The sequence below is a fragment of the Balaenoptera physalus genome, assembly GCF_965194825.1.
Source record: "Balaenoptera physalus genome assembly, chromosome: 1".
In the NCBI taxonomy this organism is placed as follows: domain Eukaryota; kingdom Metazoa; phylum Chordata; class Mammalia; order Artiodactyla; family Balaenopteridae; genus Balaenoptera; species Balaenoptera physalus.
The window spans coordinates 16,149,373-16,171,249 of record NC_138882.1 but is presented as its reverse complement, the minus strand read 5'-3'; the positions used below and the strand labels follow the sequence as shown (position 1 = coordinate 16,171,249).

Here is a 21,877-nt window from a genome sequence, read left to right as displayed (position 1 = left end):
TGAAACAAACCAGAAAAGTCTTATAATTTCATAAGCAAATATGACTTAAATATCTTTGGTGTTTAGTTTTAATGTGCCAAGTGAAAGTTGGCATATTTTCATTTTGTTTTATTTGGAGTGAAAATCATCACAAACCATTACCCTTATTTCTGTATGTGCCCTAAAAGAAAACCCTGTTTTCTCACTGTTTGAAATGTCAGTAAATCCAACCCACTTAGTTTATGTAACTAACATGCAAAGAGTTTTAAAAAATTGTCTCTTGACAAATATGGCTAGGATGAAATATTTATTCCAAGCTTTTTACAAGGGATATGTCTCTACCAAATTCATCTTCCATTGGTATCATTTTGTATAAATAAGCCAGAGGAGTATTTATAGAGGCAGTAGCACATGGTATACGGTTTTGAGAGTTCCATGCATCAAGGTCGTTTCCATTCTCAAAACTGAAATACCTATGGGAATTGGGGGCATTTCAGGGTGTTTGTACTAGATAAGTAAAACAAACAAAACATGGATTATCCAATTATTGTTTATTCAGGAGCAAAATAAATCCAGTTCCTAAATATTTTGCTACCTGCCTTCCTCTCACATTCATTATCTACCCAAGCTAGTATGTTTACAAGCAAACAAAATAGCAAGGAAGATAATCAATAACATATTAAGAAATGCATTTTCAGTAAGCTTGGGGAAATAAGCCTGCATGTGGCAAATACATCCTTGAGTAATGGTCAAATTCTAACTTGTAGATTTAACTCAAGAGAAATGAACAGAGGCAAACTCTTCTTAGATTGTTTAAGACCTAGAGACAGGGAATAGAGAGAAACTCTTTCATTCCAGTGACTTAGAAATATTCACCTACCAAAGGGTTAAAAAAAAAAATCACAATAGAATTTCCATAGGGTTAAAAACAATCACAATAGAATTTCCATAAAATCGTATTTCCACTTTATATAAAATCTGTATGTCAACTAAACCTATTTGCCTAATATAAAATATATATACTTGGTCTCATAACTTTATCACCAAATATATGTAGAAATAGAGTAAAAAAGTGACAGTGAAATGGTAACTGTTAAGTGTTCTCCCGTCATATTATTACCTCTCAATTCTCAGAAAGAATAAATGCAAATGAGAAGGAATGATTTGTGAAAACATGTGCCCTTTAAGGAAAGTTTTGAAAACACCTTTAGCAATAATTCTTGGTTTGCCCAATCTTACCTTTGCCTCTTCGATTCTTCCTACTCAGATCACTGACTCATTTTTTTGAGGCTCTACTATAACGCAGGCTAGGGTGCTATTGTCAGAAAACTCATGATCGAATGGGAAGACGGATGGATGGGTGTTGTTACCAAGGCAGCACGATAAGTGAGCTCAAGGGAAGACCCCTTACGAACCTTGAGCAGGGAGGATTCTAGGATCAGGCATTATCCTGGAGATGCTGAGTAGGAGGCAACCAGGTGAAGAAAGGAACCCAGACTCCTCTAGGACTTGATAAAATTCTCCTCCCTGGGATGTACTGCCTTCTTGAGTTCTTGTCTGTGAGATGCAGGCTGATGAGCATCTTTAATAGCTAGTTATTTGGGGGGAGATGTTGATGGCTACTGTCCATGATATTTCTCTTTAAATAGCAGATTTTGGGGAGTAATCTACTCAGGGGGCTCTTCTCTCATCTGCTAAAAAGTTGAGTTGCTAGGTTGAAATGTAACAGGAAAGGGGCTTAAGTTCATATCTGTTTCTGCTCAGTGGGTACAGAGTGGCTAGGCACATGCAGTGATATAATTAGTATAAAATAAAATATATTAAACATAAATCAATAGAGAAATTAGAAAACATAAAAAATAAAAATGTCTATTTGAAGGGATGGGAAAAGAGTGCCATTGTGATCAGGATAGAAGTGATTTAAAAAAAAAATAATTTGATAACTGGCCCTACACAGACCTAAAATTTTTCTGAAAATTCTTCTATTTTATCAAAATATTTCACTGTATTCTTAGATGATTGGATGAACTTTCATCCAGGATCATTACCATGATCTCAATGCCTCAGTTGGGCTGTGTGGTCATGGCGAGCTACAGACATTGGCTTTGGCTTCTGGCCAGTTGATGATGAGTGAAGTAAAGGCTATAGTTGTGCATTCTCCATTTCATCATGGGAATTAAATAGAGTGATTCTGACTTCAGGGTTAGCAGTTTAGAGCCTTCTATGGGCACTAACCCCTCTTTACATTAAAAAAAAAGAAAAAAGATTTGTGCTGGTGACTCAATACCCAAGCTGGATGTGGTGTATTGTGCTGCTTCCTATAAAAGAAATAGCAGAGGAACTAATGAGCCAATAGGCTACATGTTGTTTTGCAGGATGATTCGACCACTTTAGCTCCCATCATGAATCTCCAATAAAGGGAGTGGAGGTTCTGGGGGAATATATTGTCAATAAGAATTCTATTTTTTATTGAAATAAAAGGGCTTCTTAATTGAAAGAAAGCTTGCCCTGAATATGATAACATTCAGGTGCTTATTCACTGTGACCCTTTGAGTGGAGTTGGGGGTCAATTACACCACCATCACTGGATGATGCCTTAGCCTCTCTTTTGGTTGGAGGCTGACCTTTTCTCTTTTCTGGTTGCTTCCCAAGGTGTGTTATAGAAAAGACAGCAGATGGGCAGATTGTGTTCAAACTTACAATATCTGAGAAAGAGACCATGTTTTATTACCGCACAGTAAATGGTTTGCAGCCTCCAATAAAAGTAACGACACTGGGGAGAATTCTTGTGAAGAAGTGGATTCATCTTAGTGTGCAGGTGAGTAAAATAAAAAATATTTAATGTTTGGTTAAACACAGGGATCCATCTTCCTTTCTTTCCTTTAAATGGCATCTTCCCATCAGATTTGAACCTTTCAGATTTCAGCTATGTGTAAATGACAACTAAAGAAAAACAATATTTAAATGACCTAATGATGTATCTCTTGGTATACCAGAATTTCCCCCTCAAAATTACTGTGAACATGCCCACAGAAGGCTAGGACAATCCCATTTGGGGTAATATTCTCAGGAAATGTTTGTTTTATTTGCTTAGTGTAACTTATTTTGTTCAAAAACGTGGAAGGGCTCTTTTGCGGTCTAGTTCTAATTTTACTAGTCTTGGCAGTATTAAGACCCCTGCCTGGTTTTTACAGCGGTTTTTTGGTGGATAGCATCTGATGATATGAATACAATTTGGCTGTTGTGTTAAAATGCTGACCTTAGAACTAATGAACTTTACACATCAGACACTCTACAGGTGTTATATTATTACTTTAGTTGTCAACCACAGTTTGTATTTGCCTTAGAAGCTGCTAAAGACTGAGATAACTGTGAGATGGTTGGTATTTTATAGTTGTCAGGAATGGAAACAGTTTATTCTTTGGTTTCTTTAGGGCTCTGGAATGGTCCAATGCAGCTTAAGTCACCCTTGCCTTTTATACCAGAGGTACCCTGTACTGTAGTTCTCAGTATATGCTCTCATAGGTGTGCTCAAATGTGGTCCATGCAAAGCCCATTTGCACTAGAGGACATTTGTACCCTCATGCACTTTATGAAAATAATCTTTGATTTCTCACATTTTTCCCCTCACCCTGAAGCAGGTAGGCTTCCTTATGTTACTTACCAGGGTTCTTGGCCTCCTTAATCAATAGAAACTGATAAGAGGCCAGACAAGAAATTCAGGCAAGGCTTTACTGGGGCCCCTGCTGCAGCCTCAGGGAGCAAGAACAAGCAACAGATTCTCTTGCTTGCTCCCTGAAGGGGGGTCGAGCTGATTCCTCATATGGGGTGAGGGTAGGGGTGTGTCCAGGGATCGGGCCAGAGGGGTGGCTTAGGTGTTCTGCCCACCCCTTAGGTGGTGCTGTGTGCAGGGGGGCATGTGCAGTACCCTGCTTTTGCTCTGGCTCTTCAGAAGTGGCAGTTGGTTTTTTTTGGTCTTTCTGTATCTTGTCCATAATTTGCCCCAGCTGGACATGTATGCAGTTATTTTTAGTCCCTTATCGTTTCTTTCTTTATATTTTATTGCTCCAGGAAACATTTGTCCAGGTGTAAGCACTGCAGCAAAGGGTCCCAGGTTCCAGCCTATCTCACTTAGAAGGTCTTGAAAATTGTTATTTGGATTTTAAAGTCTCTTTCAGCGTAGCTACTGTTATTGAGGATGTAAATACACTTGAAACATACCTTTGTTTGGCCTGGTAGTAAGTATGATATTCTGCCATGAATGTGCACTGCAATGCATTAAAAGCCTGAGGAAGAACATTTAAAATAGAAATGCAGAGAATTAGCAATGATTGATGTCCATAGGATGGTATTGACACAGTGGTATTCAGTCATCATGCTAGACTTATCTACTCTGCTTTTCATTAGGATATGAGTTTAGAAAATTTGGTTGTCAGGACACAGAGGTTTCCATGCCACCAGGGTTGAAAGGACCTACAAAAAGATAGGTCACGTCTGACATCTATGGCATATGAGGAATTCAGTGTGTCATGCTTGCCTCTCATTTGTTCAGTAGTTAGCAGACAGGGGACTAATTTGTTCTATATCTTGTCCATTCCACCCACTGACCAGACCAACAGAAATGGGTTATAACGTTTCCATATAAAAAATGGAAATAGAAACCACTGCAGAGGGGCTTCCCTGGCGGTCCAACGGTTAAGACTCTGCGCTTCCACTGCAGGGGACGCAGGTTTGATCCCTTGTTGGGGAACTAAGATCCCTTGTGCCGCTGTGTGGCCAAAAAAAAAAAAAAAGAAACCACAGAAGACTGAAGAAATGGAATCTTCAAATGATGTTGAATAGCTATATTTGTCGCATATTTTTATATCAACGATGACGAAAAAAATGCTTTTTACTTGCCTTTATTTTGCCTTATCCATGAAAATGTGCCATGTTTTGGCAGGCAGTAGTACATTAAAAACTTTACAAAGAAAGTTTAAAATTCCAAATGTGAAGAGGTAACCATGACTGAATTACTCCCCTGGGAGTCAAATGCTCTTAGAGTGCCTATTGGAATCAGCATTATCATTTCAGTACATGTCAAATATGAGTCACTTCCTAGTTTAGGCAAAATTTCTTTATAAATCTTTAAATCTTCCCCTTCTTTCAAGAAAAGGTGAAAGTACTTATGATTCAATGAGACTGCTTTATTTCATAACTGACTATCAAGAGAAAACTTGTCCTATCCAATTTGTGTTCTTTTATTTACTTACTTTTACATAAGTTTCCCCCCCCCATTCTACATTTTACGTTAAAACTACCGAATGAAACAGTCATAAATCATTAGAAAAGCCATGCAGATTGGTTATTTATTCATCTGGCATTTATTGATAAATTTGGGGGTACCCAGCATTATGGAGACCTGGATTCATTCAAATAAAAATTAAAGAGCAATTCTTTAAATTGGAGTTCTGCATAGGGTTCCTTTAAACTGGAAACAAGTCTGAATACATTTAAGATATTACCATATTTATAATAACCCCTATTATAGATGTTTAATAAAGAATGTGCTCATTCCTTGGAAGTTAATACAAAAAGCAGTGGGAAGAATAAGGGATGAGGAGTAGAGAAATCTGACTCAGGTAATGCTACTCAGTAGTCTTAACAAATACACTTGACTCAGTTTTCTTACTTATGTAGTAAGAGGATAGGACTAGATGAACAAAACAAGACTTCCTGGAATTCTACGTTAAAAAGTAAGTGACTTTTAAAGTATGGAAAGCTGTTAAGTTGTGTAGGGTTGTCTAGACAGAGATGGTAAGTGACAGAGCTTCCTCCTCAACTGACGATCAGGTTTGTGCTTTTTTCTGCTTCCCCCTGCGATCTGGTATTTACACAGAAACATTTTTTGGTAGATTTCATAGCCAAGATATGGACAAATGCAGCTTGTAACTCTTTCACTATTTAACTGCAAAGAACATACTTTAATATGAAATGTAACTTATTCTCTGTTGCCTTATAATATAGTGCATCCAAATTCTGTTTGATTTTGGGATTAGGGACTTCATAATGCTGGGCATAGGCTGGAACACATACTTGATAATCTGGCTTAGTCAAGTTTAAAATTGCAAGTCTGTAGTTAATGTGTATGCATATATTTTTACTCATCCTCCAATATGGCCACAATCAACGAATTTACATGGTATGTGCGTGTGTGTATATAAAAATAAAACATCTTTACTCATGGAGTTGGCTCAGAATTTAACTTAGAAAGACACAGTGACATAAAATTAATTAACCGATCTGACCTTACACCTTACCTCAGACAGTTCACTCAGTATCAGCTTTCCATCAGTAAAATCAGAATTCTAATTTACCAAATCCAGAAAAAGAAATGAGTTTTAAATAATTAAATCCCTGGGCAAAAAAAAAGATGCTAGGAAGAGCCAGACATACCAAATGTTGGAGGTCTAGTTTCCTAAACAAAAAATGCCTGATGTTACAGTAATGGATCTAACAGCTTTTATTCAAGAACTAGCATTTTGAAGCTTCAACCTGTTGGAAAATGATTAGTTTTTAAATTAATATTCAGGGACTTGAATCTGACATGATTGCCAATTTAAATTTCACTTTGGAGTTTAATATATTGGCTATTTCAAATTATATCAAGCCGAAATTCATTATATCATATTTTTTGTACTAAAACTGGAAAAAAATCAATTCAGACTTTTTATTATCGAATGGGGAACACTGATAACATTAGCAGATTTTTTTTAAAGCTTAGTTTTCATATTGAATCAGCACGTTATAGTTATTTTAAGAGACCTCTTCGGATTTTCTTTTTTTAAAAAAAAGTTTTGAAATATGTAAAAGGATTTTATTTCAGCAGTTTGTTAGGGCTTGTGGGTAGTACAACTTGGAAGTATATTGACATTTAGTTGCACATCATTTAAAAGTAAAACCTCAGAGTTTTATGAAACTCTGAAAACTGTTTTCCCTTAAGTAGTTCTACACATTTTATAGGGCAAATAGCATCAAAGGATCATTAGTATAGTAACCCATTAGTAATTATGCTAAAATGCAGTCAAACAATTATGTACTATAATTAGAAGCTAATGAAATACTGCAAGTATGGACGCAAGAAATAGTTTAGCAGTGGGGTTTTTCACATCATCTATGCTATTTTGAGGGCTCCTTGATACACTGACGAGTCAAGAGCCACAGATGGTCCTAGCTACAATAAAGTGAAAAAGAGCAGTTCTAATCTGATACAGTGAAGGAAAAAAAATGCATGGGTAAATAAAGTTTTAGGGATCAACAGACGAAGAATAGGAGTTTCATAATCAGTTTGTTCATGAAAAATGTTCTTTGATTTATGTATTCAATCTGAAAAAGGGAAACTGTTGATGGTTCTGGAGAAAAAGAAAATGCAGTTTAACCAACATTTGTTAGAATAGATAAACCAACTCTCTCAATTAATCTCTGGAGTGTATGCCCATGTGCACACCTTATAAAGGTATTGCCATGTCTCTATTGATTGAGGGAACATAAAACGTCCTCGCAGCCTTATGGAAGCTTCCTCATTCATTTCAGCAAGCTCTGTGTACTGGGATTCTCATGGGAGCACCACCTCGGCTCCCAGCACAAGGGAATCTCAATCCATATCGTTCCTTTAATAATTTTCATTGCTTTAAACTGTAACTATTTACATGTATATGAAAGTCTTCTGTTTGTAGCTAGCCAACTGAATATCACCCAAGTTAGGGGAATAGTTTGTTATTCAAAATGAAGTAAAGATCAATAGAATTTAACAAAGCTTTTCAGAATAATCAGCTGAAAATGATGATAATAGTAACAGCTGTGGTTATTGAGCACTGACTAGGTATACTGGATTAAACAAGGAGCCTTAGAGAGGTTAAATTATCTGCCGGAGTTTACAGTCTCAATTTTCTCTGACCTATACCTAAAAAAATAATAAGTTGCTGTGAACCTAGGTCACTGTGAAGACAGAGAAGTAGTTAATTATCAAAGTTCTCTGAACTCCCCCTGACAAAAACCAAGAACTGAAACAAGACATATTTGTAAAGTAAATAGAAATGAATTTTCATACATTTGTACATATTTGTAATGCTTCACATATTTACATGATTTGTACAAATAATTCAGATCGATATAGTTTACAGTTATATCTCTCAGTGATACAGGTGCCTTAAATACATAACAATATAATTTTATATACAGTTCTGCTCAATATCTTTTTGGTTTATGACAGTCAGGAAAGACTATAGTGGATTAAAGAAAGAATACTCCACTTAACCCACCCAGATCACCTGATCCATGGCATACAGAACCAAGCCTTTTGTAAGGATACCTTAAAAATAAGGGGGAATTCTTCCCACTTGATTATGGAGAAAGGTAAAACCCTCCAAGTAAAAAAGTAAAAATTATTATCTGTACATTTTTGCATGAGACTTTAAACTATAACATTTAGCCAAAAGGCAATGTTTAATTCTTGATATTTTACTTAAAATTTGTACAACCCTAGGAAAATTATGTAGCTCCTTGAAATGATAGATACCTGTGACTATTGGGAACAAAGATAAACCCAGCCTATTTAGCTTCTACTATAAATGACATGTAAAGAAAATAATGTCTGATAAAGTACTTTATAGTCTGCTGTGATGGAGCTTACAGTCTATTAGAAGAAAAAGACAGACAATCACACCAAGGAAAACCAAATTATAACTGTGCTATGTTCTATGGGATCATCTGAAGGACAGTTTGATCAAATCTCTGAAGTCAAGGAAGGCTTACTTTGAAGAAATTGTATTAGATATGTGTATTAGGTTGCTAGGCCTGCCCTAAAAAATCACCAACTGAGTAGCTTAAAAAAACAAAAATGTATTCTCTCCCAGTTCTGGAGGCCAGAAGTCTGACATTAAGGTATCTGCAAGACCATGCTCTTGCTAAAACTTATAGAGGAGTAGCCTCACTTGCTTCTTCTAGCTTCTGGTGTTTGCCAGAAATCCTGAGTTTTCAGATGCATCAGCCTCATCTCTGCCTCCGATATCACATGGCCATCTCCTCCCCTGTGTGTGTGTGTCAGTGTCTCCTCTTTCTGTAAGGACACCAATTATACTGGGTTAGGATCCAACCTAATCAGTATGACTTCACCTTAACTTGATTATATCCACGAAGACTCTGTTTCCAAATAAGGTCATAGTCACAGACATGGGGGGTTAGGACTTCAATCTGTCTTTTGTGGGGGGACTCAATTTAACTGATAACAATATATATTCAAAAGAACATATAAGATTGAACTAGGTGACCAGAGTAGAGAAGAACATTTCATCCGTGCATAGCAAATAGTGCAGATGCCCTTTTGTAAAAGGGACTTTGTTGAATGTGAGATACTGAAAGACCAGTGGAGGTGGAGGGCAGCAGCCAAAGTGGAGCAGCATGTGAAATGTAGCCAGAGCCATTGGAAGATGCTATGTTTTAAAGATCATTGTTGGCCGTGTTAAAGTGTTTTCAAGAGAACTCTACTGAAATGCTTTATGCAGGGAACAGGGGATGAGGGAAGAAGTGGGAGGAAGGAAGGAAAATGTATGGCCTGAGCAGATTATCTTTTCAGAAGGACCATGTTGGTTTCACTGAAGGAGAACAGTTTGCATAAGGACAGGAAAAAAGTGTTGTTAGGTGACTCTTAGAGCCCAAGTGAGATACCTTGAACCATGATGGCAATAGCAGATACACAGAGAAGTGGTCAGCTTTGAAAGCTATTTAGGAATTAAAATCAAAGGGCTTGTTGCTGGAAGGAAAGTAGAGGTTAAGGTAAAGGGAGATGATAAATCCCAGATTTCTGGCTTGGATGATTGTATGACTAATGGTTTCATTTGCCCAAGGAGAAACACTGGAAGAGAATCAGGTTTTTGATATTTAGTACATACAAGCTAGACTGCAGCTCAGAGCGATATTTCTTAACTCTAGAGATCATTAGCATCATTGAGAAACTTTCAGAAATATTCAGATGGCCACACTCCATTGTGTCTTCATTGGTCTGGGGTGGGGCCCAAGTATTATGTCTTGTTCTCCTTCCTTCCTTGATAGATTACAAAGTGTATAACAAAATAAAATAATCAGAATTTAAGACGGGAAATGACTCATTCCAATTCAGGTACGTCAGGAAAGATGCATAAAGAATAGGATCTGAGTTAACTATTGAAGGAAAAATAGGCTTTTAGTAGGAGGAGAAGAGGAGGAAGGAAGAAATTCTACATAGCAGGAATAGGTGAGCAATGCCTGGAAGATGAAAATAGCAAAAGATGTTAGTAAGCCTCAGGGGGTCTGAGTTTCTTATAAAGAAATATATCATGTGTTAAATGAAAAAGGCTGGAAAAAGTGGCTCAGAGTTCTACATGGAGCTATGAAGTCTTTTGTTTTTGTTTCTCACTCTGACAGAGAACCCAGGTTTTTTCACCTGCTCCTAATCCAATCTATTTTGTAACGATTATTCTCCATTAGTATATACACTATATATATATATATATATATATATATACACCAAAAGAAAAGGTTTGTCTGGCTGATGTATGCAAAGAGATGAACACACCTGTCATTGTAGTATTTACCCTTTACAAGTCTGAATGTTATCAGTCTAATATTTCATAGCAAAAATTTAAGTTCAGGAAGACCTTTCCTCTGGAAAAACTTCTAATCAAAATCTAAAGCAAGCTATGGATAAATTAACATTTAAACTTAGAAACCGATAGTTGAAGAATTTAGCAATTTTTTTCTGGTAGAAAATGGTTGATTCTCAGCCAATAGCTAGAAAATGTACAATATATACAAAAGGAAAATATACTACTAAAATTGAAAATTGTGATTAAAAAAAAGTATTTTCCAATGTCTTCTTGTTTCAACAATCTCCCTCCAAATGCCACTATGGTAATTCTCTCAAATTTGTAATGGTTAAAATTTGATGGTAATGCTTTTTAAAACCTATATTATCTAATGGAATTGTCATTTATATTATATCACTTTCATCTAAAAGCCAAATATGATAAGACAGATAATTTTTGCTTCCTTTGAGGGTAGGCATTTTTGTGCCCACGGGGCTAACTGAAGCCTTCAGTTATACATGAACAATTCCCACTAAAGTCAAAAAGAAGAGCGCGCATATAACCTAGGGCAGAATTTGGCCTATGGTATGTATTGCTTGGTAATGGAAGAGAGAATATGACTTTATTTAAACATGGCCTTGAATAGTTTTATTTTCCCATGTATTTTCCCTTGGTATTTCTCTCTCTCAAATGCAACGTTCAAAAATATTTCAAGCAGCTGTATTGTTCTGGATGCATAATAAGAGCATATGTTCAAGATACCAGTTTAGATATCTCTAAGCCAAAGAAAGAACAGTTAAAATAAAACAAATTATAAAAACTTTTCCAAGAATGGAAAGGCTTTAATAGATTTGCTAATCTTCCGATTATTTAATTACAGCAGAGAAAAAGTGATATTTATATATATAATATATATAATTATGTGTGTATGTATGTCAATATATATTTTTTGTAAGTATTCATATCAGGAAAAGCAGTTTCATTCTGCTTTCTAAAGATTACATGAGATAATCCCTGAAAAACATTGTATATTCTAGAAGTAGAAAACTAGTTGGATTCTTTTGTTTATGATTTGTGTTCATGGTTCTCAATCTAGGGAGAAAAGAAAGAAAGGAAAAAGGAAAGGGCAGGGAAAGGACAGAAGGCATTCCAGTTGCGGGTCGGGGAGGGGAGGAGAGCCAGAGACGAGGGGCTGGAAGAGGAGACTCAGCTCATGCCAGTTTCACTGTAGTGGGGTTGACCAAGAAAGTTTAGATTATGGATGTGCAGTATGTAATTTTAAGTTTGTTGTTTTCTGGGATGCAAATCCCTTGTGTTGTTGTAGTTATTTGGCCAAAATCGATTACAGGTAGCTATTTTGAGGGGTTTGGTACCTTAGGGAATTTACAGAAAAGAGTTGGGTTCAATGTTTGGGTTGAATGAGAGGTAGCAGTAATCTGGAAATAAGATGAATTCTGTGGGAATACACATTGGGACAAATGGTCACCATTATTATTTAATCTCTTAAAATACCTGTACCCATCTCAGGTAGAACATCTCAAAGTTTGTGGGAAGTGGCTTTTATAAATATTAAAGAGAAGTGAGACCCAAGAAATTTTGAAAACTGGGAAACACTAAACTTGGAGAGGTCCAGTGTAGATAGTGCTTCTTTGTTCATTTTTAATTAACTTTTTTTGAGACAATTGTCGACTCGCAAACATTTGTGAGAAATAATACTGAGAGATCCCAAGTATCCCTTACCCAAGGGTAACATCTTGCAAAACTATAGTATAATATCACAACCAGGATACTGACATTGATACAATCCACCCCCTTTATTTAGACTTTCCATTTTTCTTGACTTGTTTGTGTGTGTAGTTCTATACAATTTTATCACATATGTAGATTTGTGGCTCCATCATAGTCAAGATAAAGAACAGTTCTATTACCATAAGTCTACCCCAAATTTCCCTTTTATAAACACACCCAACTTGTTCCTTACTTCACCACAGATTTCATTTTTAAAATATATTTCAGGGCCTGTGCCTTTCCATATAAGTTTTAGAATAAATTTACCTGTGTCTACAAATGTCTTGTTGGGATTTTGTTAGGAATTTCATCGCATCTACAGATCAACTTGGGGAGAATTGGTATCTTTTACTATGCGGAACCTTCCAATACATGAACAATTTAGATCTTTGATTTCTTTTATTGGTATTTTGTAATTTTCAGCATACAGATCCTGTGCATGTTTTGCTAAGTTTATTCATAAGTGTTTAATTTTCTTTGGAGTGATTGAAATTGGTTATAGGTTTTAAATTTTAGTTCCCACATATTTTTTGTTATAATACAGAAAATGTTACTGATTTGGGGGGCTTAATCCTATATTTAAAAACCTTGCTGAACTAACTTATCAGTTCTGAAAGTTCTTTTGTAATTTGTTGGGATTTTCTACATAGACAATCATGTTGCCTGTAATTAGGAGCAGTTTCTTTCTTTCCAGTCTGTGTGATTTTTATTTTTTTATTTCTTTGTTGCAATAGCTAGAATTTCTAATACTATGTTGAGTAAGAGTGGTAATAACAAACATCTTTGCTTTGTTTCTGATCTTAGGGAGAAAACATTCAGTTTTTCACGAATAAGTATAACGTTAGCTGTAGATGCTCTTCATCATGTTGAGGAAATTTCCCTTTATTGCTAATTTACTAAAAATTTTCATCATAATGAGTGTTGGATTTTGTTAAAGTCCTTTTTTACATCAATTGATGTGATTTTTCTTCTTTAGCCTGTTAATCTGGTTGGTTACACTGATTGATTTTCAAATGTTTAACCAACTTCACATACCTGGAATAAATTTGACTTGGTCATGATGATTCCTTTTATATGCTGCTTGATTTGATTTACTAGTATTCCTCTGAGGAATTTTCCATCTATGTTCATGAGCTGTATTGATCCATAATTTTCCTTTCTCGTACTATCTTTTGGTATTAGGTTAACGCTATCCTCATAAAATGAGTTGGGAAGTGTTCCCTCCTATTCTGTTTTCTGAAATAGGTTATGTAAAATTAGTGTCAATTCTTCCTTAAATGTTTGGTAGGCGTCTCCAGGTTTAGTGAAGCTGTTTGGAGATCTCATATTGGGAGATTTTTAATTAAATTGAATTTCTTTAATTCAGATTGTCTATTTTATTTTGGTTGATTTTAGGTAGTTTGTGGTTTTTCAGACAATTAGTCTATTTCTTCTAAGATGTTGAATTTGTGACTGTAATATTACTCATCTTATCTTTTATTACCCCTTATTATCATTTTACTGGCTATAGGATCTAAAGTGATACCACCTGCTTCATTATTGATATTATTTGTGTCTTCTCTCTTATAATTGTTAGTCTTGCTAAAAGTTTATAATTTAATTGATATTTTTGAAAAACCACATTTTTGTTTCCTTGATTTTTCTCTATTGTTTAGCCATCCTCAATTTCATTGATTTCTGCTTTTATATTTATTATTTCCTTCTGTCTGCTTGATTTGTGCTTATTTTGCTCTTTTTCTGGGGTTTCTTGAGGTAAGAACTTAGATTGATATTTCCAGATCTTTTCTCTTCTTAAAAGCAAGCAGTAGGTTTAGTGCTGTGATTTAGTGTGTAATTTAATTTAATGTTTAATTTAGTGTTGTGAATATTCCTCTTTGTACTGCTTTAGCTGTATCACAAATATTTTAGTATGTTGTATTTTCATTTTTATTCAGTTCTATGTATTTTTTATTTTTGTTGAGACTTCTTTGACTCATGCATTAATTACAAGTAGGTTGTCTAGTTTCCAAGCTTTTGAAGATTTAACAAAATTATATTTCTGATATTGATTTCCAATTTTAATCCATTGTGGTCAGAAAAAACACTGTTTGGTTTCAGTTCTTAAATTTGTTGAGTTTTTAAAAAATGGTCCAACGTTCTTGGTGAACGTTCTGTGAGCACTTGAAATTAATGTGTATTCTGCTGTTGCATAGCATGTTTTATATATATATATAAACATATACATATATTCTGTATGTATTTATTTATATTCTGCATATATATCAATTATCTATGTATCTATCTAATTTTAATCCACTCTGCCAATCTCTGTCATTTATTTGGTGTATTTAGACCATTTACATCTAAGCTTCTTAATGATGTGATAGACTTATGTCTGCAATTTTGTCATTAGTTCTCTGTTTCTTCTGATTTTGGTTTTTCTGTTTTGCTTTTCTTACCTTGCTGTGGGTTACTTGAACACATTTTAGGATTCCATCTTTACTTATAACATTTTTGGTGTATCTTTTTGTATAACGTTCTTAGTGGCTTAGGTATTACAGTATATATAATTAACTTAGTCTACTGACATTGATGTTTTGTCACTTCAGTTGAAGTGTAGAAACTTTACATTTAGGTCCCTTTACCTACACTGCTTTTTAAGTATAATTGTCTTGATTGTTTCCTCTCCATACATTGAGCACCACATCAAATGGTGTTAAAGTTTTTGCTTTGACCATCAAATATTATTTAATAAACTTACGATAAGCATAGTTTATGTATTTACTCCTAATATTACTCATTCTGATGTTCTTATTTTCTTCCTGAAATTCTAAACCTTTTGTTGTCATTTTGTTTCTGTTTAAAGGACTTTCTTTAGTCCCTCTTTAAGAGTGGGCTGGATGAAAACAAATTCTTTTAGTTTTCATTCAACTGAGAATGTGTTGATTTTCCCTTCATTCCTAAAGGATATTTTTGCTGAATGTAAAATTTGTGATTGAGAGTTAATTTCTTTCACTACTTGAAAAATGTGCCGCTCCTTCTGGCCTCCATCATTCAGGTGAGAAACCTGTTGTAATTTGAATTGATATTCCCTTATAAGTTTTGCATCAGTTTCCTGTGGCAACTTTCAAGAGTTTCTCTTTTTGCTTTGTTTTCAGAAGTTTAATATTGAATTCCTTGGCATGAATTTCTTTGGTATTATCCTATTATTGGGAGTTTGCTCAGCCTCTTGAATCTGTATGTTTGTCTTTTGCCGTTTTTCAATGTTTTCAGACAATATTTCTTTCAATATATTTTCAGCGTCATTCTCCTCTATGATTCTAATTATATAGATACTATCTCTGTTATTGTCCCACAGATCCTTGAGGCTCTCTTCATTTTATTTCTTTTAATATTTTCTCTGTTGTTTCAATTTAGGTAAATACCATTGATTTGTCTTCAGGTTCACAGTTTCTATTCCATCATCTTAACTTTACTCTTGAGTCCATATAGCAAGTTTTTTAATTGTTGTCTCAAAGTTTTGTTTAAAAATAATTCTTAAATTTCCATTTGGATCTTTTATTATAACTTCTATTACTTTGCTGAGATTTTCTCTTCTTCATTCACTGTGAAAGAATTCACAATTTCTTGTGGAAGTATTTTTATGCTTTTAAATCCTTATCAGATAATTCTTCTATCTGATTCATCTCAGTGTTGGTATTGGTAGATTTTCTGTTCTCATTCAAGTCATAGTTTTTCTGGTTATTTGTATGACACGTGACTTTTATTTTATCCTGGACATTTTGGATACTATATTATGAGACTCTGGCTCCAGTTTACTTTTTGTTTTATCATTAGGCTGTCCCCCTATTGAGATGTGACACAGTGGCCAGGTGAATGTGTATGTTCAGCTTCCCACCTGTCCCTGTCACCACCACCTCACTGGTGGCCTTGTTGCAGATGATGGGTTGGAAGGTTAGCATTTTCAACACCTCCTCAGTGAAAGTGGGCCACCTACCCACCCACCTGTCATCTCCAAGTGCTGATGGATTCTTTTTTTTAAATTTGATTTTTATTTTATATTGGAGTATAGTTGATTTACAATGTTGTGTTAGTTTCAGGTGTACAACAAAGTGATTCAGTTATACATATATCTATTCCTTTTCAGATTCTTTACGCATATAGGTTATTACAGAATATTGAGTAGAGTTCCCCGTGCTATACAGTAGGTCCTTGTTGATTATCTATTTCATATATAGTAGTGTGTATATGTGAACTCCAAACTCCTAATTTATCCTCCCCACCACCTTTCCCCTTTGGTAACCATAAGTGTGTTTTTGAAGTCTGTGAGTCTGTTTCTGTCTTGTAAATAAGTTTATTTGTATCATTTTGTAGATTCCACATATAAGTGATATCATATGATATTTGTCTTTCTCTGTCTGACGTACTTCACTTAGTATGATAATCTCTAGGTCCATGCATGTTGCTGCTAATGGCATTATTTCATTCTTTTTTATGGCTGAGTAATATTCCATTGTATATATGTACCATATCTTCTTTATCCATTCCTCTGTCGATGGAGATTTAGGTTGCGTCCATGTCTTGGCTATCGTAAATAGTGCTGCAATGAACATTCGGGTGCATGTATCTTGTCAAATTATGGTTTTCTCCAGATATATGCCTGCTGAGCCCCACTGTCACCAGGAGGGGGAAGCACATTGCTGACTCACACCCCTTTGTGACTGTGGGGTGAGTGGAAGCTCAGCTTCTTGCTGGTCCCCGTTGACACCAAGGAAGGGGCAGTGGAGTGTCAAGTAACCCCTCTCCTGTCACCTTATTCTGCCTCACGTATGCCAGGTGTAAGTGGAGGCTCAGCTTCCCATTGGGTTCACTTCACAAGGAAGTAAAGAGGACAGTGGAATACTGACCAGCCCTACCTCACACCACATCCTTCAGTCTCACTAACACAAGTTGGGATGGGGGCCCAGCTCAGCTCCCCATTAGGCTCACTTGGTGGGAGTTGGGTGTGAAACAGAATACAGACTAGCCCTGATACACAACACTGCATTCAGTCTCATTGCCATGAAGTGGGTGTAGAGGTACAGCTCTCAACTGGGCTCCCCTGGCACCAAGGATTGGGGGAGATAAAGTGCTCACCAGCCCTGGCTCACACTTCCTTTCCTTGTTCAGTCTTACTGATGCTGGGTGAGTAGGAAGGGTCAGCTCCTGCTAGGCCCTGGCAGGGGGCAGTGGGGGGAGTGGAATGCTGACTCGCCCTGCCTCTGCACCTCCTCATTAGGTCTCCCTGTTGTCAGATGGGAGGGTAGAGTTGGAGTCTCAGTCCTTGCTGGGCTGAGGTTACACTCCCCTGGTGAAGAATTGGAGTACGGCCCACTTCAGTCAGGTGGGGATGGCAGATCAGCTCCCCTCTCACCCTGCCAATACTATTTTGAAAGGGGATCAGAGTGCCACCTCCTTCCGTGGAGCAGGGTATAGAAAATAAGTTCCTTACTCTTTGCCACCAATACTCCCCCTACCGTTAGTTTGGAGAGTTGCCTGCTTTCGCCAAGTGGAGAAGGGAAGAGCAGCTCCTTGTTGGGTTTTCAGCACCACCCTGCAGGGAACTAGAACACTGCCAGCTTTGCCAGGGGCAATAAAAGATGAGATCTCTGAATGGCCCTGTCATTTCTACCATGTAGGGGATTCAAGGTACTGCAGCTTACTTCTGCTGGGTGGGAGGGTGGGATGAAAGATTAACCTCTTGATGGGCTCTGTTAGAACCATGAGAGAGTGTCTGTTTATGTGTTTCTCTGTGGTTTTTCCATTGGTGTTTGGCTGAAGTAGAGCAGACATTGCCTAAAAGGCCTTTTATCTTAAGCCACCATTTTCCCTGTCCTTTATTTAGGAGAAGTAGACTATTCTTGGAATTTATTTTACCTGTGCCTGTTGGCAGTTCTAGGATAGATGCTTCTGGAATGGTCTGTCTAGGGTATACGGGCAGTAAGAAGAATACTAGGGGATTAACTGCCATGTTGTTTCTCAAATCCTGAGGTCCCTAAGTTTTTTTTGCCTTCTTCCCACCTTGAAGAGTCCTCCTATACTTGTTTGTCATGTTATGCCCAGGGTTTTTAAATTATGGAAAGAGGACCTGGGAGGAATAGGACTACTCCATCGTTGCCAGGACCAGAAGTCACCATGTTTTAAAGGAGACCTTGTCTACCCTTTCTTAATGCTTTTTATCATAAACTCTTCATTATGTTTAAAACATGTTGGCTAAAATGGTGTGAAGTAAGGAAGAATCCTTCATAGAATGAATTGGATATAGGAAAAAGATGATACACTGGTCAAATATTGCAAAGTCAATTTGGACAAAGCTAGACATGGTCTTATTTACAAAAAAAAATTTCACATATGTTGCAGCAGTGTTCAGGTGTCCTGACGAATTATAAAATGCTTTATGAGAAACCTATGGGTGAGCATTTGCAGAGTCTCGTAACGTTTTTCAGTAACTCTTTTGTCAAAATAGAAGTTAAAAGGTTGAAATGGTTTCTGAACCAAATATCACACCAGATAAATGTAAAATAAATACATAGGCCAACAAGGTGTGTCCTTTATTGCCTGTGAGTATTGCAACTACTGCAGCTGGCAGAGATCCATCCCTTTCATGTGGGCAAGTCCAAGATTAATTCTCAATTAGAAATAGAGACTTGATTCAAGGGCAACATTTAACTTGGCATCAGTATGTCAACATTTCAGCCTATTTAGGTGACCATGAACACTTCAGAGGAAAGAGATTGCTAATGTTTCATATTAAATACAGAATGGAGCTCGGAGAGATAAGGTAGTTTGTACTTTTTCGCATTATGTTTCAATTAATTTTGGCAGGTATGTCTTTTGTAGCAACGTTAGGTGTCGAAAAGCTACTTGTGACCCCTCAAGACTTGTCTCTTTCCATGTTAAAGTGACCATCATCTTGGTTTATATTTGATTTGTGAATGAGGTACGTAGCTGTCTTATGATGCAAAAGCAATTGTCACTATTTGCAGATCTCAAGATTGAGAGTTTCTTGTGTTAATATATGTAGTTTGATGTTCATTTGCACCATGTGTAACTGGTTCATGTAGTCGATTAAAATAATAAGCAATGCTTGATCGTGGTTAAAATAAATGCCAAGGATAAATTCTTCTATTAATTAGTGAGAGCTTATCCAAATTAGCATCTATAATTATTAGCTGTTGTTAATTTTTGTTGCGACCTATTAGATATCCTGTCCTAAATCATTAACTCTAGTGTAACTGAGCATTAATAATAGGTGACTTGCTTTTTAAATGGACAGTGGAAGCTCTCATGGAAAACTTATACTAATAAATACAGATTTTATACTGTTTCACACAGAATCATCGAAAATTCATATGGAGTTTTAGATTTAGCATAAACAGAAATGTATTCGGTTTTTTTTATTGAGCCAGACCTTAAAAAACAGACCTGTGTTCCCATGCAGGAAGTCATTGATTCAAGATTTCTTTGCACTCCAACTCATTTTTGTATGGCTTTCTGTTTCCTTAAATCACATATATTTCTTTCTATTGCAAACTTTTGATGTATTTCTTAAACTGCTACAGTCTTATGCCTTTGTAGAACAAGTGATAATGTACTGTTACTGCTTTTTGATATTGAAAAATCTGTAGTATCAATATGTAGCTGTGGAGTCGTTGGAAAGAGAATAAGTGGAATGCCTAGAAATTACCCCAAGTTTTGATTTTATGCTCACGTTTTCATTAGTATATGTCATTCTTGAATAGGTTGATTTCTTTGGGGCAGGATTTCTCAATCTCAGCACTTTTTTTTTTTAAATTGAAGTACAGTTGATGTAGTTGATGTAGTTGATGTATTACATAAATTACAGGTGTACAGTATAATGGTTCACAATTTTTAAAGTTTATACTCCATTTATAGTTATTATAAACTATTGGCTATATTCCCCGTGTTGTACAATATATCCTTGGAGCTTATTTTATACCTAATAGTTTGTACCTCTTAATCCCCTACCCCTATATTGTCCCTCCCCCCTTTTCTCTCCCCACTAGTAACCACTAGTTCTCTGCATCTGTGGGTTCAATCTCAGCACTTTTGACATTTTGGACAGGATAATTCTCTGTCGTAGGGGCTTTCCTGTACGTTGTAGGATGTTTAGCGTCAATCCTGGCCTCTACCTACTAGATATCAGTAGCAAACCTCCCATCTCTCCATCTCCCTCCAACCCAGTGACAAGCAAATGTGTCTTCAGACATGGCCAAGTGTCCCCTCAGAGGCAAAACCACCTTCTTTGAGAAAAATTGCTTTAGAGTTTCATCCTTCGCTATTTCCTTATAATTTGCAATGTGTTTTTTTTTTTTTCTTCTTTTTTTGAGGGGTATAAGGTGTGATGTCAAACCTGTACAGAAAAGACTTGGACTTAAGGTTAACCATATTTAATTGAGGGAAGTTTATCAAAGCATAAAATAAGAAAAATGGGGACAGAAAGGAAATTCTAAAATTGGCTTATGCAATTTCTAAGGATAGCTGATAAGAATTCTGAATTGGTGACATACTATATTTTGACTTAAAAGATGATCCAAGTTAAAGTAAAGTTGATTGTTAAAAATTTCTATTTAAAGAAAGTGCATATTATTGTAAGCATCAGAAATATTGTGCTTAAGAGAGGAGGAGTTTCATTTATATGAAAATAATAGGATTTCAGTAAATGGTAGATTTGAAAAGCGAAACAACGTTGCAGAAGTCTCACAGTGTTTTGAGGTGACATCGAGTTTAAGTGTGAGATCAGATAGTTAGAATTTAAAATGTCTGGATCACTTATTAGGGCCTCAAGTTGGTGATCGAAACCATTTGCCTCATTGACAATTGAGAGACATTTGCAGGTGATATTTGACGTTTCTGTGAAAAGTCTGTTATCTGTTCTAGTAAAGGTTTTTGAAAAGGATTATTATTACATATTTGTATGATGCTTTTTTTTTTACATTTTCTTATTCATTTAAAACTTATGTACATACAGCAAAATCTACTTCCTTTTTTGTGTACACTTCTATCAGTTTTGGTAAAAGCATAAAATATCATGCAACCATAATAGTTATGTAACCACCATCCAATCAACGTATAGAAGAGATATGGAACCTCCACATATTCTTCTGGTACCCTTTTATAGCCATTGCCCTCTTCCCACTCCTGCACCCTGTCAACCTCTGATCTGTTATCTCAGTAAATACCTAGTAGTAGGGTGGCTGGCTCCTATGGTAGGTGTATGCGTAAAGTTTTCAGAAATTGCCAAGCTTTCCTCCAAAGTGGCTGTCTCATTTTGTATTCCCACCAGCGAGATGTGAGATTATAGTTGATTTGTTTGCCAGCACTTGATATTGTTGGTCTGTCTACCTACCCATCTACCTACCTACCTGTACCTAGTTAGCCATTCTTCTGATAGATATTTATTGATATCTCATTGTGGTTTTGATCTGCATTTCCCTGGTGATCAATGACATAGAGGGGCTTCTGTGTTT

The 21,877-nt window shown here is 36.1% G+C and overlaps 1 protein-coding gene and 1 long non-coding RNA gene across 3 annotated transcripts in view; one reads left to right on the top strand and one right to left on the bottom strand.

Moving 5' to 3' along the window:
* Window positions 1-21,877, top strand: part of USH2A (usherin) — a 794,931-nt gene that overhangs the window by 9,583 nt on the left and 763,471 nt on the right. For both annotated transcript variants that reach the window (XM_082428283.1, XM_082428282.1), the window contains exon 2: window positions 2,632-2,797. In XM_082428283.1, the coding sequence (XP_082284409.1) occupies window positions 2,632-2,797 (166 nt within the window). The remainder of the gene's footprint in view (window positions 1-2,631; window positions 2,798-21,877) is intronic.
* Window positions 1-21,877, bottom strand: part of LOC309644699 — an 887,681-nt gene that overhangs the window by 800,319 nt on the left and 65,485 nt on the right. The window lies entirely within an intron of this gene.